Source organism: Gadus chalcogrammus, chromosome 17 (assembly GCF_026213295.1).
Source record: "Gadus chalcogrammus isolate NIFS_2021 chromosome 17, NIFS_Gcha_1.0, whole genome shotgun sequence".
Lineage (NCBI taxonomy): Eukaryota > Metazoa > Chordata > Actinopteri > Gadiformes > Gadidae > Gadus > Gadus chalcogrammus.
In genome coordinates this window covers 5,037,208-5,054,054 of record NC_079428.1, presented here as the reverse complement: position 1 = coordinate 5,054,054, position 16,847 = coordinate 5,037,208, and the positions used below count along the sequence as shown (strand labels likewise).

The window sequence follows — 16,847 nt, the reverse complement described above, 5'->3', positions numbered from 1 at the left end:
GAGAAAACCCAGGAATATACCGGAAACCCAGGCGTAGTACTGAAGGGAAATGAACATTGAGCGGAAGTACTTAGGCGGGCGGAGCCAGGCTAACCTTAACCAAGCAAGAAAAAGATTCAAAGATTCAGACAAGATGTGCGTCTGTGTTTTCTGTGCTTAAAAAATAAATAAAATACAATAAAACATAATTATAATCGAGGAAATCTTGAGAACGGACGCAGACTGGGGGGTCCCCCCTTCAAGGGACGGTTAGCAGTGCAATGGGTGTCATCCATTAAATAAATAATAGTACTACAAGCTAACATAGTATCTTCTGTCTGTTGGCCTGTCGGTGTGGTTCTCTGTGATGGTGGGTAGGTGGACGATGTTAGGTGGATGTTAGGTGGATGGATGACACCCAACACTGCAGGTCAGTGTCTTGACGTAGCGACGTTCTGTTGTCGCAGGTCGTGGAGCGGACGGAGAGGGCGGAGTCAGGAGGGCGGCCCAGACGGCCCCGCCCCGCTACGGCGGCCCCCAGGAGGACCCCCGGGGGGAGATAGAGAGACTGTACGCACGTGTGTGTGTGTGTGTGTGTGTGTGTGTGTGTGTGTGTGTGTGTGTGTGTGTGTGTGTGTGTGTGTGCGAATGTGTGAGTGCGAGTGCGAGTGTGTGTGTGTGTGTGTGTGTGTGTGTGTGTGTGTGTGTGCGTGTGCGGTCGGTGTGTTTGTGTGTTTGTGCGTGTGTGAGTGTGTGTGCGCGTGCGCGTGCGTGCGTGTGTGTGTGTGTGGTCGGTGTGTTTGTGTGTTATGGCGTGCACAATGCTGTTGTGTCCTTCTGTGTTTGGGACGATGAACCTCTGTTGATCTTCGTCTCTTCCTCCTCTCGGACAGACATGCCCTGCTCAGGTGAGTGGGGCACCTGCACACGCAGCCTCGGTCGCCACAATAAACCACACTATCAAACCCTCAAATGAGGACGACAACGATGGAACTTCTCTACCTCCATCCTCACCTCCACCCTCCATCCACCACACCTTCATTCCCCACCCGACTTCCATCCAACCCACCTCCACCTTCCATCCACCACCCCCTCACCCCCACCACCCCCCACCGCCCCCACCAGGTCCAGCGTGGTGGAGAGCCAGCAGGGCCAGGTGGTGGAGCTGGAGGCGGTGGTGCAGGCGCTCCGGGACCAGCTGCAGGAGAAGGAGAGGGAGGTGGACGAGGTGGACGAGGCCACGCGGGGAGCCAGGAGACAGCAGGCCCAGGGCCACAGGTGGGCCGCCGGCCGTAGCCACGCCCACAGAGGGGTCAGCGCAGGAGGAGCGCAGCTGTCGCTCGTCACCCTGATTAAGGCTCCGATGCTTTTTAAGCTCAGACACAGACGCCGCGTCGGCTGCTTCGACCCGTGGCTGTGATGCGTCAGCGTCACGTAAGACAGGCTGAGAACGGCCTGTAAAAAAACTGTATTAGTAAACAGGGGAGCTGCTGTTTTTTCTGGATGAAAAGCACGCTTTACATACGTTTACGTTTCTCGGCAGATTTCCATGAGTGCCTTTGAATGATGAATGGATTTTTTTCTATCCATATTTTTATCTAGAATATGTATATAATGTACATTTATTCATTTGTTTTACTCCATGTGGATCATGAAGGCATGAATAATAACGACTTTTTTAAATTGGTTGATAAATTGAGACGTTAGAGTTCCTTTTAATCCAGAAAACCTGCCGCTATGCCATTTGCTTGTAGTTGTTTACAGCCCAGTATTGGCCTCTCCAAAATGGTGGCGACGTTCACCTACAACCCAAAGGCCAATGCAGCATTGTTGAATTGTTTTATTGTATGTATTTATGTCAGCATTTCTATGTGCCATCACAGATGGTTTTAGCAGACTAAACTAGTGAAGATAACACATCGATGATGCTTTGACACGCATAAATGCAAGGCCCGCCTGCCTACTTGCTATGCTATGTAGCACCGGTAGCACCAGTGGCAGTATTAAGTGGTGGTGTGTCTGGTTGTCAGGGCGACCATCAGGGACAACGTGGACCTCATTAGGCTCCAGAAACAGCTGACGGAGACGACCACCGCCCTGAGAGTCACACAGGAGAAGTTCCATGACCTGCAAGAGGTCAGTCATTCGTCCACTCATTCGTTCGTGCTTCCATTCATCCATCCAAGCGTCAAGCCATTCGTTCACTCAGTCGTCCATCAAGTCGTTAGTTCATTCATTCATTCATGCTCCAATGGAATCATACCACCGCTCATTCATTCTTTCAAAATCCATCCATTCATTCACGCAACAAACCAATGATTCCATGATTCCGTTGTATTGGATGGGGTCCACTTTGAAGGGTTCTTGTTAGATATGAGCCATCTTGGTTTTCTGTTTCATGTCAAACATGCCAAATGTAAACATAAATGTTGGCCCCTTTCCCCTGAAGGCCTATGAAAACCAGCTGGAGGAGGTGAGAGCCCAGAAATAAGTAAAATACACTCACACACACGTCGCACACATATACACACTCATGCTCACCACACTAAGCTGTCTACATGCATCCAAGGATGACTTAGTGTGTGTGCATGAGTGTGCATGTCTGTGTGTGTGTGTGTGTATTGACTTATGATGTGTGTATTAATATGTGTGTGACGTGTATTTGGTGCGTTCAGCTGTTGAGTATTAACTTATGTGTGTTTGTGTGTCTGCTTATAAACGTATGTTGTGCGTATTAATGTGTGTTTTTGTGGATTTAATTTGTGTTTATTAGCGTATTTGTATGTGTGTGAGTATTAACAAATAATCTGTGCACAAGTGTGGGTGTGTGTGTATAAATGTACAACATCTGTACTAATGTGTGTGCATGTCTTAATGTGAGTTTATATTAACTTACGTGTGTATCGTATGTATGCGTGCGTGTGTGTGTGTGTGTGTGTGTGTGTGTGTGTGTGTGTGTGTGTGTGTGTGTGTGTGTGTGTGTGTGTGTGTGTGTGTGTGTGTGTGCATTAACGTATGTGTGCATTAATGTGTGAGTGTATCAATGTGTGTGTGGGTGTGTGTGTGTGTATTAACGCACGACGTGCATATCAATGTGTGTGTTTGTGTGTGTGTGTGTGTGTGTGTGTGTGTGTGTGTGTGTGTGTGTGTGTGTGTATTAACGTGTGTGTATTGCTACGACTGGTTTATTAATGTGCGTGTGTGTATTAACGTATGACACGTATTAATTTGTCCTTGTAAGTGTGTGTGGTTATCAACGTGTGTGTTAAAGTGTGCGTGTGTTTGTGTGTGATAACGTGTGTAATGCCTCCTCAGGGCCAGAGGGGGGCGCAGCAGAGCCAGGGGGCGCTGCTGGGCCGTCTGGAGGAGCAGAACGAGGAGCTGAGCCGGGAGAGGAGGCGGACCCTGGGCCTGGAGGGACAGCTCACCACCGCCGCACTGGCCATGCAGACCCTGCAGGAGGTCAGGCACACACACACACACACTCACAGACACACACACACGCACACATGTGCACACACACAAACACACATGTGCACGCTCACACACACACACACAAGCACACATGTGCACGCTCACACACACACACACACACACACACACACACACACACACACACACACACACACAAGAAGATGCAAGCAGACACACACACACGCATGCACGCTCACACACACACACACACACACACACACCCACAAAAGCAGATGCACGTAGACACACATGCATCCAAACACACACCCACACACACACACCCACACACACACACACACACACACACACACACACACACACACACACACACACACACACACACACACACACACACACACACACACACATGTAGGCCTGCACATACCGACACGGCCACACAAACACGCACGGGCAAACACACACACACACACACACACACACACACACACACTCACACTCACACACACACACACACACACACTCACACTCACACACACACACACACACACACACACACACACACACACACACACACACACGTTACTTCTAAGGTTCTAAAGGCACATAACATGACATGGATGCGTGTGTCTCTCAGCGCCAAGAGAGAATATCGGACCTGGAGGGAGAAAGGCGTCTGCTGAAGGAGAGCTATGACAGCCTACTGCAGAGGTACCAAACAAGTTCTTCATGCTGGGAGGTGGCACTGGGATAAAGGAGCAGTTTCAGGATCTATAGGGCTTGGTCATCGCAACGAATGTTGTTTGAATGTTGGTTATTATTTTAATAGCTATGTATTTTGTTTTTTGCAATTAATCGTGAAATGATTTGTCAATATTGGAGGACAATCAATACATTGTGTTTGAAAGTAAAGTGAAGTAGTCCCCTCTGATGTACTAGCCCTGTAGAGATATTTATCACGTAGAATAGGGTACTTCACAGGGTAATTCAATGCTTTTATTAGATAATTTTGTTAATAATAAACAATAATATTACCATGTATAGAATCTTAAAATATAAATATTCTTACATCACACTATTGACATTATATCTACATATTACTATGCACATATCTATCTCCTTCGGTCCCTGCAGTACCTTATCAGCCAGAGGAGGGCGCCAAAACACGCACGGACAAAACGACGGCGGGACAGAGGAAGTCGACCCAAACGGGAGCGAAGAAATCTTGAAGAAGAGGAGAAAGGAGGGGGAGAGGGAGAAGGAGCTGCAGAGACAGGAGGAGACAATCCGCCTGATGGCCGAGGAGAGAAGGACGCTGGAAGAGGAGATGGAAAGACTGAGAGGGGAGAAGGAGGCGTTAGAGGAACGGAGGCAAAGTGGAAGAGGTAAGGGACAAGCAATTGACCGCTATAATCCTTGAAAGAACTTGCGATACTATAAACATAAAGTTGTTTTACTCTGCTAATAACAAGGGGAAAAATGCATTGCTGGTTTTACCGGTGTTTCTGCTTCAGTTTCATATTATTTCTTATGATAATTAATCACAACTTCGATCCCGACCCGTTCTGTCATCTAAGGGTCGTCTGAGATTCCGAAGGAGAGACCTGATCTTCTACAACAGGAGCTCCAGCTGTCCAATGAACAAGTCACCTTCCTCCAGACTCAGCTGGACTCAGTCAGTCAGGTGTGTGAAAGATGTCTTTCATGTTGGATCTTTGTGCCCGAAGAGGTGGTTCTTCCGAGCTTCTGGATTATCGCATAAACAGATCTCAATCCTTGCATGATTCTCTGATGCACCTAATAATCGAAAAGCTTAGTCTTGGCCCAAATTGGCTGAAGTTGCTTTAGACAAACATTTGTGCTCAATGAACAAATATTAACATTTTAGATGTTTGGCAGATATTTATGATGCTCTGCCTTGCTTCTCCTATAGGCGTTTGACATGAGTGTGGAGGACCTGAGTGAAACCCTCTTGCAGATCAAGGTTTGTCCAAAAAAATGTGTGTGTGTGTGTGTGTGTGTGTGTGTATTTATGTGTATAGGAATATATCACAAAGGTGTGATAGACATAAAAACAGTTCTAGCTCATTAAGTTCAGTATGGGTCTGTAGGCATGCTATCCCATAATTAACCCGACAAGATGCACCTGTGCTCGTCCCTACAATTCTATTATGTACGGCAATGTGATGTAATGTAAAGTAATGGAAGGTTATCTTATGTAATGTAGCGTAATGTAAAGTACGTTGTAAGTTCAACGTAATGGAATGTAAGGTAATGTAACGTAACGTAACATAATGTAATCTAGTGTACTGTAACATAATGTAACGTAATGTAAAGTACGTTGTAAGTTCAACGTAATGGAATGTAACGTAATGGAATGTAACGTAATGTAATATGATGTGATGTAATGTGATGTAATGTGATATGATGTGATGTGATTTAATGTGATGTCTCCCCCCCGCTCCGCCGTGGCCAGGCCTTCAGGCTGCAGCAGGAGGGCCGGCAGGGCCTGGTCTTCCTGGAGGCTGTGGGGGGGAGCGGCGGCGGGGGAGACCCCGGCCAGGGGCTGGGGGAGGCACAGGCCGCCCACGCCGAGACCGTCATGGAGCTCGGCAAGACCAGGGAGATGCTGCTGCTGGAGCACCGCATCGCCACCGGCCTGCAGGTGGGTCGAGCTGTAGAGGTGTTACATATATCAGAATGTTCTTATCAATACATTATAAATATATCTCTCTCTCTCTCTCCCTCCCTCCCTCCCTCCCTCCCTCCCTCCCTCCCTCTCTCCCTCCCTCCCTCCCTTCCCTCTCTAGGAGGAGTTAGACACTGTGAACCACAAGAGGGAGACAGAGAGGGAAGAGAGCAGGAGGAGAGTCGGGGAGAAAGACAAACTGCTGTCCAAGAGGGCTCTTCAGATCAACACCCTACAAGGTAAACATATGAATATACATATATAGATGTTTATATATATTATTAATATATATCGATAGTGTGAATTTCTCCTGTGGAACAAACACAGTTTAAGGTGCACAAGATGTGTCCTTCTCTGTTCAGAAGATGGGCCTAGAAACTTGGATTTTTTTATGTAAATTCCCACGTCTATCGTTATTCCACTTAACCTGGACATGTTGAAATATAAACGTTAGATAGTTGTAAAAAAATTAATATATGCTTTTGTCATTCTTCATCATTCCACATATGTGTAACAAAGTGTAACAATAGCACATAACGTTTTTGGAAGCAGTGATGAGGAATAAAAGCGAGTCTGAAATATTCAATAAATTGACTCAGTGTGGTTTTGACCTCCCCTGAAGCCCAACTGAAAGAATTGGCGTACAGCCCCAGGAACTACAAGCGGAGCATACCAATCCAGTACACCTGGCCAGGGGGGGACCAAGAGGTGGTACAGCCCATCGAGGACGACACCTCCTTCTCCCAGCTCAGGCCGGGGGAGTCCATGTTGGAGATTCACCTGAAGGTCCGGAAGAAATTACATTTATAAAAATATCAATATTCTAACACTGCTTCAAATGTTCAGTTGGCTAAAAAAAAAATCGTAGGCTTATGCCAATATATTACAACTTAAAAAAAAAACTGTAATATTTGAAAGTGTCCCATAAAGGTCCTGAAAATGCAAACAGACTGATGCCTAATGCCTAATGATTCGTAGCCAATCACAGCCCTCACTGCTGTGCTGCATCGACTCAAGTTTACAATTTTATGGAGGCGCACGTCGGGCCCTTGAGGTGGACGCAAGGAGGGTCTGCAAGGTCGTGAAGGGTCCCTAAACCCCCTTGCGTTGCGTCGACGTGGGACCATAACTAAGCCTTCACCGTCGTGAATACACATTGTATCCCAGCTATTATGATACCAGCTAACCCCACGCATTCCTCCACCCCCACCTCTCAGGACGCCACCTTCACCCCGGGGGGCCACCGGGCCCTGGGGGGGGCCCCGGGCCAGGACCCGGTCACCTTCTGCACCTACGCCCTGCTGGACTACGAGGTGCACTGCACCCCGCTGGTCTCGGGGCCCCGGCCCAGCTACGGCTTCACGTCCCGCTACGCGCTGTCGGCCCGCGACCTGGCCCGGCTGGGGGGCCGCGGCGGGGGGGCCGGGGTCCGGGTGGAGCTGCACCAGACGGCGGGCGGGGTCCGGTTCCTCACCCTGGGCGGGGGGTGGATGGGGCTGGCGGGGGTGCTGGAGAGGAGGGGGGAGCGGCTGGCTGGGAGCGTCACCATGACGGGTGAGGGGGGGTTGGTTTGTGGTACTTTTTGTGGATTGATTAAGTAGGCCTACCGTCTTATCTCATCGGACCACGTGACTACTATATCCATTATTTAACACCTTATAATGAGTTCATCAAACTCAGCTGCTGTGACTGTTATTCGTATGTCATCCTGAACAAACAATATAATTTAGTTGGTCAGAAAATGACAAACTTTGACTCAAACTACACTATTTTATTTTTTCGTGGGCGGCCTGTGCCTCCCCCAGTTCAATCAAGATTTATTCAATCTTGCCATGGAAAAATATCAGTTTAGATTGGCAGTTTAAAATCTCTTGCTCTCTCTGTCTCTCCCTCTCTCTGTCCCTCCCTCCCTCTCTGTGACTCCCTCTCTCTGTCCCTCCCTCTCTCTCTCTTTCTCTCTCTCCCCCTCTCCCTCTCTCTGTCCCTCCCTCTCTCTCTCTCTCTCTCTCTCTCTCTCTCTCTCTCTCTCTCTCTCTCTCGCTCTCTCTCTCTCTCTCTCTGTCCCTCTCTCTGTCCCTCCCTCTCTCTCTCCCTGTCCCTCCCTCCCTCCCTCTGTCCCTCTCTCCCTGTCCCTCCCTCCCTCCCTCTCTGTCCCTCCCTCTCTCCTTCCCTCCCTCTGTCCCTCCCTCTCTCTCTCTCTCTCTCTCTCTCTCTCTCTCTCTCTCTCTCTCTCTGTCCCTCCCTCTCTCTCTCTGTCCCTCCCTCTCTGTCCCTCCCTCTCTCTCTCCCTGTCCCTCCCTCCCTCTCTAGGCTCTGAGGGGGACATCGTGGGCGTGGTCGACTACTGGGTGCGTCTGTACCCCCCCGCAGAGCCCGTGGACGTCCCGGCGGACAGGATGATGTTCAGGGGGTCCGCCACGCAGACGGGCGCCACTCAGACGGGCGCCAGGCAGCTCTTTGTGGGCTGGCAGGACGTCGCACCGGGGGTAACAGTCCACGCACGCACGCACGCACGCACGCACGCACGTGCACACACACACACACAGGACAAACATTGAAGTGTGTTTGAAGCCTGAAAAGGGGCAGAATGTGATGAAGAACAATATACATATATGATATAAATGATCTTACATATTGCTTTTTTTATTAAACAAAGTATTGTGACGATACAGGGGCATGAAAACCCCTGCATGCTGACCCCTGCCTTTAACGTTGCTCCACTTTAATCGACCGTCCCCTGCGCTTAGGAGCTGTTTGACCACGGCGGAGGGATACCCAACGAGCTGGTGATCGCGGTGGAGCGCTGCGTGGGCCTCAGCGCCAGGTGGCCGGGACTACTTCCCGACGCCTACCTGACGTACCGCTTCTACGACCTGCCGCCGCACGTCTCTCCCACGGTGCAGTGCTGCGCCGACCCCGCGTTCGACGACACCGTTAGCTACCCGCTGGCGGTGACGCCCGACGTTCTGCAGTACCTCAGGTAGGACTGTGCAATTAGTCGAATTTTGAAGAAAAAATAAAATCGAGAATAAACAATTTTATTTATTTTATTAGGCCTATAATAGCATATTTGTACAGTTGTACATTTTCTGTTGTAACAACAACAACATTTATTTTCTTTCTTCAATAAGGATTTTTTTTTAAAAGACAATGCAGAGTAAATATATATATTGTTTCTGGATATCCTAAATAGAGTTCGAAGTCAGAAAGAAAAGAAAAAAGTGCAATAAATATGAATTATGAAAAAATCGAAAACTCTCACACTTATTATCAGGGCCTTCCTCTGAGAACAACAACATCATGTTTGAACGGTTTCTCCAGCTCAGGCAGTCTGTGGGTGTACGTATTTGACGACAGTGACGACCAGGTCCCGCCCATCTACCTGGCCAAGACCCCCGTGCCCCTCCGCAGCCTGGCCACCGGCCGCGACATCCGAGGTGGGGGGGGAGTAGAGTTCAACCCTTATTTGGACGCCTTATGATTTATTTATGTCAACGAAAAATAAATCCAGAAATGTTAAATTTTATTACAACCCAGGGTTGACTGCAGAACAGATGTTTGATGTTTGATTGCAGCATCAAAAGTCCACGATATTACAGATATACAGTAGGCTATAAAAAATCACGTGACATCTTGCCATACACCGCACTTAATACACTACTCAGCCTTGTTCCCCAATATACATCCTATGATCTTACTCGTCTAAAGCTCAGCACTTGAGTTAGTGGCTCACCTCTCCGTGATTCTCTCTCTCTCGCCAGGCGACTACGTCCTGAGGGACGCTGCCGGCGGGCCGCGCGGTGTGGTCCGGGTGCTCCTCAAATGGCGCTACCCTTTCCAACCACCGGGGGGCGCCAAAGCCGCGGTTGTGGGCCCGTCCTGGTCGCAGCAGACGGAGAGAGGGACGGAGAGAGAGGCGTACAGACAGTATGGCGGTACTGAGGAGAGCCAGCAGAGGGGGACCAGGGGGAGGGAGGAGCAGCAGGAGGGGATCCAGAGACCGGTTGCCAAACCCAGGGTCAAGGTGAGACGGGTCAGCACTTAAACATGGCAAAATACAGTAAAATACAGAAGCTTTATGTCAAACAGGATCACATTGATCTACAGTATATCATGCTGGAACGGGAAGATGGTCTGTCTCGGGGTAAGAGGGTTTGCTTCCTAGAAAGGTTCTTGGTTTGATCCAAATGTGTGCAGCTGGGCAAGATACGATAACCTTTTGCGAGTCAAACTAAATGAGTTTGATATGAATTATCTCTGTCATAGATCCATACTGTTGAGCCGAGAGAAGCCATAGCAGTGGTCTCCAAACCTCAGGTATTAAGCTGCACACACACACACACACACACACACACACACACCCACACACACACCCACACACACACACACACACACACACACACACACACACACACACACACACACACACACACACACACACACACACACATTCCCACTGTATTGCTGCACTTCTTAAAAGCATCCACCCACTTCTGTATGTCATATATAGCATTGGATGTGCAATTGTTATACTATCATAATTCAGACAAGTTGCTTTATTTGGTACAGGTTTGGTACAGCTACGTAAACTTAAACCGTATTGCCCCGCCTACTTTCACCCAAAGCAACGACAGGCGCCAGTCAAGCTGAGACGACCCCAGGACAGTCCGCTAGTCCGTCCCACCCCTGTGACCTCATCACCCACGCCCCTGCCACCGCCAAGCCGGAAGCGAACCACCAAGCGATCACCTGACTCCCCCCGCCCCCCGGACACGCCCCCTCTGGCCTCTGAGCGGCGCCAAGCCACGCCCCTTCGTGCCACATCCAGGAAGTCCGGGAGAATCTCCTCAGGGAGATTGCTCTCTCGCGGAGACTCCACACAGTCTGCTGTGAGCTGTGTCAGCGATGCAAGGAGTCAGGTACAAAGTCCCGCAATGTTCATAGTTTGATCCCCGGTTCCTCCTAGCTGAGCAAGGCACCTCACCCAACTGCTCCCGACGAGCTGGCTGTCTCGAATGGCTGACTCCGCTGCCGATGTTTGAATGTGTGCATGAATGGGTGAATGTCAGGCAATATTTTAAAGCACTGTATAAATGCAGTCCATTCACCAATTTGCATACCAGAGTGTTGCGGTGATAGATGACATTGCGTGCTTCTCTCTCATCAGGACATCAGCCTCTTGGAGCAGGGGTCCATGGAGCAGGAGGAGAACGAAGGGGAGGAACGGGGTAATGACTGACAGTAGACACAGCAGGCTCATCCACACATTCTACACATAAATACACAATACATTCTAGCACTTAGGGATGGGCAAACCATCGGGACAAAATCCAATGGCCATACAGATGAGTTTCTTTTCTGTAATGTGAGCTCGTCCCTTCGCACAAACCAGCGCACACACTTGGAAGGTACACTACTCGTCATCATGTATTGTGTTGAACGTGTCTCTTCTTCTTCGTCTTGTCTCAATCGGCGTAGTCGTCAGCGAGTCCAGCGGCTCGTCTCGGAGCGACGACATCGTGGTTCCTCCCATGCGTGAAACCAGGAAGGTAAGAAAAGCAAGGCCTCAACCAACACCAGGGGGGAGAGTCCTCTCTAGTAGTGGCTAGGGTTGACTCCCAGCCTGAAAGGCTCTGGGTTTGAACCCCGATGGTCACAGTTTCAACAAGATGCCCTAACCCCAACCTGAGTAGGAGAACCCTAACCTTTGTGAATTCAACCTCCACCTTTTGTCTACTGAACCTCCACCTTTTGTCTACTGAACCTCCACCTGTGTTATCTCAACCTCCACCTGTGTTATCTCAGCCTCCACCTGTGTCTACTCAACCTCCACCTGTGTTATCTCAACCTCCACCTGTGTTATCTCAACCTCCACCTGTGTCTACTCAACCTCCACCTTTCTCTCCACCCAAAGGGAGACAAGCTGAGGGTGGAGATCCTGTCCCTGACCTTTGGCCCCTCCTCCGAAGTGGCCCGCGACCAATCGGTGCAGCGCGTCTACGTGGAGTACCGGCTGCTGGGCGTTCCCATGGCGACCACGGAGACGCCCATGTCCCTCCGCAAGCCCGCCCTGGGGGAGGAGGTCCACTACAACTTCACCAGAGGTGGGGGGGAGGGCGCCACTCGCCCATACTTAACTTGGAAGTTAACCACCTTTATTATTATTTTTTACTAATGTTTCTTATCCTCTTTTCCCCTTTCTGTCTCTCTATCTTTCGCTGGGTCTTTATCACTCTCCGACCCTCGCCCTATCTTTCTCTTTTTCTCTCTCTCTATGCATCCCTCAATCTCTCTCCATTATTATCTATCTCTCACTGTACATCTATCTCTCTCTTACTACATCTCTCACTCTCTATCTCTGCTCTCTCTCTCTCTCTCTCTCTCTCTCTCTCTCTCTCTCTCTCTCTCTCTCTCTCTCTCTCTCTCTCTCTCTCTCTCTCTCTCAGTGATCTATGTTGATGGGTCCGAGTCGGCCCCCCTCAGGCAGTATCTCTACACCATGCTGGAGGGCACCGACCCCAGCCAGGGCAGGTAGTGTACCAGCCACCCATCCATCCACCCATCCACCCATCCATCCACTCATCCATCCATCCATCCATAGTGGATCATAACACAGAAGGCAGCTGACGTAGCTCTGTGACAGACACTGATTGTGATTATGTGTGTGTGTGTGTGTGTGTGTGTGTGTGTGTGTGTGTGTGTGTGTGTGTGTGTGTGTGTGTGTGTGTGTGTGTGTGTGTGTGTGTGTCTGCGCATGTGTGCGTGTATGTGTGTGTCTGTGTCTCTGCGTGTGTGTGTGTGTGTGTGCGCGCGTGTGTCACAATAAGGTTGAAGTTCACCGTGGTCAGTGAGCCAATGGATGACGAGGAGGAGTGTGTGGACGTGGGACACGCCTTCCTGGACCTCCAGGAACTTCTCCTCACAGGAAATGATGTCATCGAACGTCAGATCGATAGTAGGTGTTGTTTTGGATTTGTGACGTTTGTCATAACACTTGTCATAATCATTTCCTTTACATTTTGACAATGACATGTGATATGACAATGAATGTGATTAGCCGATAAGGCGTTTCGAAAATCTGCCTCTTCTGACATGGCTAGTGGGCGTGTCCACCTAGAGAACGTTTGCTACAGTCCACTGGGTAGGCTGGTAGACTGATCTATCCAACACACATATAGGTGGAGACGCCCACTTGTGTTGTCAGAAGAGGCAGATTTTCAAAACGGCTTGTAACGGCTAATTATACTCACACCTGGTGGTGTATCATGGGACCTTTAAAGGCATATAAAATTGGGAAATATTGCTGTCTTGCAGTAACTGTATGAATTAATGAATGATCATGTGTTCCAGTCGTCAGTGTGGACGAGGAGGGAGACTCTATCGGTAAGCTGAAGGTCTCCCTAGAGGCAGCCAAAGCTCTGACGGGAATCTACCGGGAGTTTCACAGGGAGAAAGAGCCAGAGAACGAAGGCCAGACCACCGAAGAAGAGGAGGACGAGGAAGAGGAGAGAGAGGAGAAGAAGAAAAAACCTCAGATACACGTTGACGATTATGACGAAGACAGCGACTTTTTTTAATTAATAGAGTTTAAATGAGCAATGTTGAATAGTGATTTATTAGTAACTTATTTTTGGGCAACGATAAAATGTTGATTTACAGAAGAAAGTTGCAAATAAAATTGTACACTGGCATACATTCTGGTTTCTGGGTTTAATTGACACATGTCTGTTTGTCGTCCATTATTGGTGATAATCTCGCTTCACTTCCTAATAAATCAGGTCAATATAGCGTTGCATTCAGAGCTATTGATCGATCTTTTCGTCAATCGACGCTGCTCTTTAAATGACAATCGGAAATCATTTAGTTATGCCTTAAAATACGGCTGCTGCGCATGCGCAGTAACAAACGTGCCTATGTGGACAAGTCCTCTTCATTTCTCTTTTTGTCAACGGAACAGTAAAAATGGGCTTCATATGGTTGACTATATTGGTGGTCTGCAGTTTCACTAGGGCAGACCAGGACGAGAGACTGCCGAACAAATGTGAAGGTAAACCACTTTATAGTTTTGGACATGTAGAAAGTATCGCCAGACCACCCCCCTTTTCTTAATCCACACATCGGTTTTTATGTGGAAGAGCCTCACTTCAAAATAGTTCCACAATTAAACACAAGAAAAACGTCATGCATTCACGGAAACCTATGTTATTACTATTATTGTGTGGATTTTTGCCTGTTTCTGTCTCTATCTCTATCTCTGTCTGACTACTAAGAGACATGGGATAAGTGTGCAAAAAAGTTTTGCGGAGATGTGCATCTGTTCATCATGCTGAGTGACAGTGTCATATGGCTCTGGGCCACTTACGTACTCCTCCTCGGCCATTCGTCCTAAAGTTGCTTGGTCTGTGTTCCCTCTTCTCCACGACCAGTGTGTAAGTTCCTCACTATGGAGCTTCAGGCGTCGCTGGAGAAGACTGCCCGATCAAAAGAGGTATTTGAGCTTGGAGAGGTGCTGGACACTGGCAAAAGAAGACGCAAGATAAAATACAACGCCTCGTAAGTTCGTCGGGGCCATGTCTATACAGCTGTCATGGTAGAAGTTGTCCTCCTACCTCCAAGTGTAAAAAACACCTTCCCTAGCCAGTAATGGTTGCCAATGGTATACATGAGTAGATCGTTTATTTATCTCTATGTGATGACTTGAACACTGTCAACACCTCAACTCATCTGAACTATGATGCTACAGTAATCATCTACTTGTCATTATTGATGAGGGAGCCTTATTGTTGACGCGTTGCGTTGCCAGGGAAACGAGGCTGACTGAGGCGGTGGACAACATCTGTGAGGGAATCCTTCAGTACAACATCCACGCTGAGAGACCGGGCAGCCTACGCTATGCCAAGGTGTGTGTGTGTGTGTGTGTGTGTGTGTGTGTGTGTGTGTGTGTGTGTGTGTGTGTGTGTGTGTGTGTGTGTGTGTGTGTGTGTGTGTGTGTGTGTGTGTGTGTGTGTGTGTGTGTGTGTATAAATGCTTATTGCTTCATTTGGCAATCACATAATAAGCCTAGACCAATAAGCATAAATGCATCAAAATTGGAGGCCGCTAAACTCTCGTGTGTGTGTGGGTGTCTGTGTGTGTCTGTGTCTGTGTCTGTGGGTGTCTGTGTGTGTGACAGGGCGCCAGTCAGACCATGACCACGCTGAAGAACCTGGTCCACAAGGGGGTGAAGGTGGACCTCGGGCTGCCGTACGAGCTGTGGGACGAGCCCTCCGTGGAGGTCTCTGACCTGAAGAAACAGGTGTGTTCACGTGGGTGTGGGGAAACATGAAGCCCTTCACTGGTCTGTAACTTATCAGGTGTGTGTATGGCCACCGCATGAACTTCAACTTGTCTATGTCGTGTATATTCTTGGTGTGTGTGTGTGTGTGTGTGTGTGTGTCTGTGTCTGTGTCTGTGTCTGTGTGTGTGAGATTGTTTTTTTGACCAAGCCCAACATCATACTCTTTATGGCATTGACAGGGTGTAGGTTTGATTCCCACTAGGGCGTACACACTGCACTTTAAAGATTTAAAGCAAATTTTAAAGCAACCACCATTTGAAATCAATTCATATTTTTGTACACGTGTGTGTGTATACGCGTGTGCGTCCAGTGTGAGACGATGCTGGAGGAGTACGAGGAGGTGGTGGAGGACTGGTACTTCCACCACCAGGACCAGCGACTGGAGAGGTTCCTGTGTCAGACCCACGTCCTCAGCCCCCCCGACCTAGGTACACCCCCCTCAACCCCAACCCCAACCCTATACACACACCGACGTTTGATGTAACAGCCGATACTCCTAAGCTACTTCAGGTCGAAATTGATATTAACAGCTGAGTGCATTCTTTCTATAAAGTAGCACAAATAACGTTGTAAATAATATCCGTTTAGTATCCGTTTCACATAATTTGGTCGTTATCGGCCAGTTGAGATCTGTGGCCGATACGTGGCTGTCATGTGACCCTGCGTGCTTCCTCCCGGTCTCAGAGTGTCTGGAGGAGGTGTGGAAGGGAGAACTGGGGGCCAAAGCAGTGGAGGAGGAGAAGACCACGTCACATGACGCTGGGGAACTGTGATGATGATGATGATGATGATGATCACGATCACACTCCGGACTACACAACGCCTCTGTTTGACCTTTGACCTTTGACCTTTGACCCTTGACCCTAGGCTGTGCCCCTGCCTGTTCTTACTCCTTCCTCCCTTCCTCAATGTTATCCCGAAAGGGAAAAGTATCTCTAAAATAGGATGACATGAGTTTACATGAGAAGCCATGGTTGTAATATTGGCCTGGCCGGACGTCCAAACTGCACAATAGCTCTGACTTTCATGAGGTATAAACTTGCTGTCTTTTTGAAAGCCCATTCATGTTCATCCAATAAGGCTTTATACCTGCACAACAGACTGTAGCCTAACTTTATGCAACTAATTGGGACACTTTTCTACGATTTTTTATTGTTGTCCATTTCAGTATTATTTTACACTAATGTTGCTCAGTATTTTTTTCTGAGGAATTTCAGACATGTGCCTTATGTACAGTTTTACATCATTATTGCAGTATTTTTATATTTGTTATGCTTGTTATTCTGCCTTTCAAAATGATTACTTGGTGGCACTTTTATAGGCAATTAATTGACGAACATACAACTGTGTCAAACTGTTCCGACACTAAATACCATGTCATTAAAAGTTTTAAAAAAGAGTTAAAAAAAA

The 16,847-nt window shown here is 48.4% G+C and overlaps 2 protein-coding genes across 2 annotated transcripts in view; both read left to right on the top strand.

Annotated features, from left to right (window-relative positions):
• rpgrip1 (RPGR interacting protein 1) overlaps positions 1 to 13,783 on the top strand; it is a 16,419-nt gene extending 2,636 nt beyond the window's left edge. The window contains exons 5-29 of the mRNA XM_056575934.1: positions 447 to 549; positions 1,105 to 1,257; positions 2,010 to 2,115; positions 2,429 to 2,452; positions 3,295 to 3,441; positions 4,049 to 4,122; positions 4,546 to 4,796; positions 4,989 to 5,095; positions 5,345 to 5,395; positions 5,888 to 6,076; positions 6,222 to 6,339; positions 6,723 to 6,886; positions 7,318 to 7,654; positions 8,411 to 8,586; positions 8,848 to 9,080; positions 9,422 to 9,537; positions 9,862 to 10,124; positions 10,367 to 10,417; positions 10,726 to 11,019; positions 11,268 to 11,328; positions 11,579 to 11,649; positions 12,015 to 12,204; positions 12,547 to 12,631; positions 12,928 to 13,055; positions 13,451 to 13,783. Of these exons, the coding sequence (XP_056431909.1) occupies positions 447 to 549; positions 1,105 to 1,257; positions 2,010 to 2,115; positions 2,429 to 2,452; positions 3,295 to 3,441; positions 4,049 to 4,122; positions 4,546 to 4,796; positions 4,989 to 5,095; positions 5,345 to 5,395; positions 5,888 to 6,076; positions 6,222 to 6,339; positions 6,723 to 6,886; positions 7,318 to 7,654; positions 8,411 to 8,586; positions 8,848 to 9,080; positions 9,422 to 9,537; positions 9,862 to 10,124; positions 10,367 to 10,417; positions 10,726 to 11,019; positions 11,268 to 11,328; positions 11,579 to 11,649; positions 12,015 to 12,204; positions 12,547 to 12,631; positions 12,928 to 13,055; positions 13,451 to 13,677 (3,719 nt within the window). The 3' untranslated portion in view covers positions 13,678 to 13,783. The remainder of the gene's footprint in view (positions 1 to 446; positions 550 to 1,104; positions 1,258 to 2,009; positions 2,116 to 2,428; positions 2,453 to 3,294; positions 3,442 to 4,048; positions 4,123 to 4,545; positions 4,797 to 4,988; positions 5,096 to 5,344; positions 5,396 to 5,887; positions 6,077 to 6,221; positions 6,340 to 6,722; positions 6,887 to 7,317; positions 7,655 to 8,410; positions 8,587 to 8,847; positions 9,081 to 9,421; positions 9,538 to 9,861; positions 10,125 to 10,366; positions 10,418 to 10,725; positions 11,020 to 11,267; positions 11,329 to 11,578; positions 11,650 to 12,014; positions 12,205 to 12,546; positions 12,632 to 12,927; positions 13,056 to 13,450) is intronic.
• A 194-nt stretch (positions 13,784 to 13,977) lies between these two features.
• On the top strand, positions 13,978 to 16,834 carry cnpy4 (canopy FGF signaling regulator 4). Its single transcript, XM_056575900.1, has 6 exons — positions 13,978 to 14,147; positions 14,527 to 14,653; positions 14,904 to 15,000; positions 15,273 to 15,395; positions 15,748 to 15,865; positions 16,122 to 16,834. The coding sequence occupies exons 1-6, from the start codon at positions 14,063 to 14,065 to the stop codon at positions 16,208 to 16,210; spliced, it is 639 nt and encodes a 212-aa protein (XP_056431875.1). The 5' UTR covers positions 13,978 to 14,062; the 3' UTR covers positions 16,211 to 16,834.
• The last annotated feature ends 13 nt before the right edge of the window (positions 16,835 to 16,847 follow it).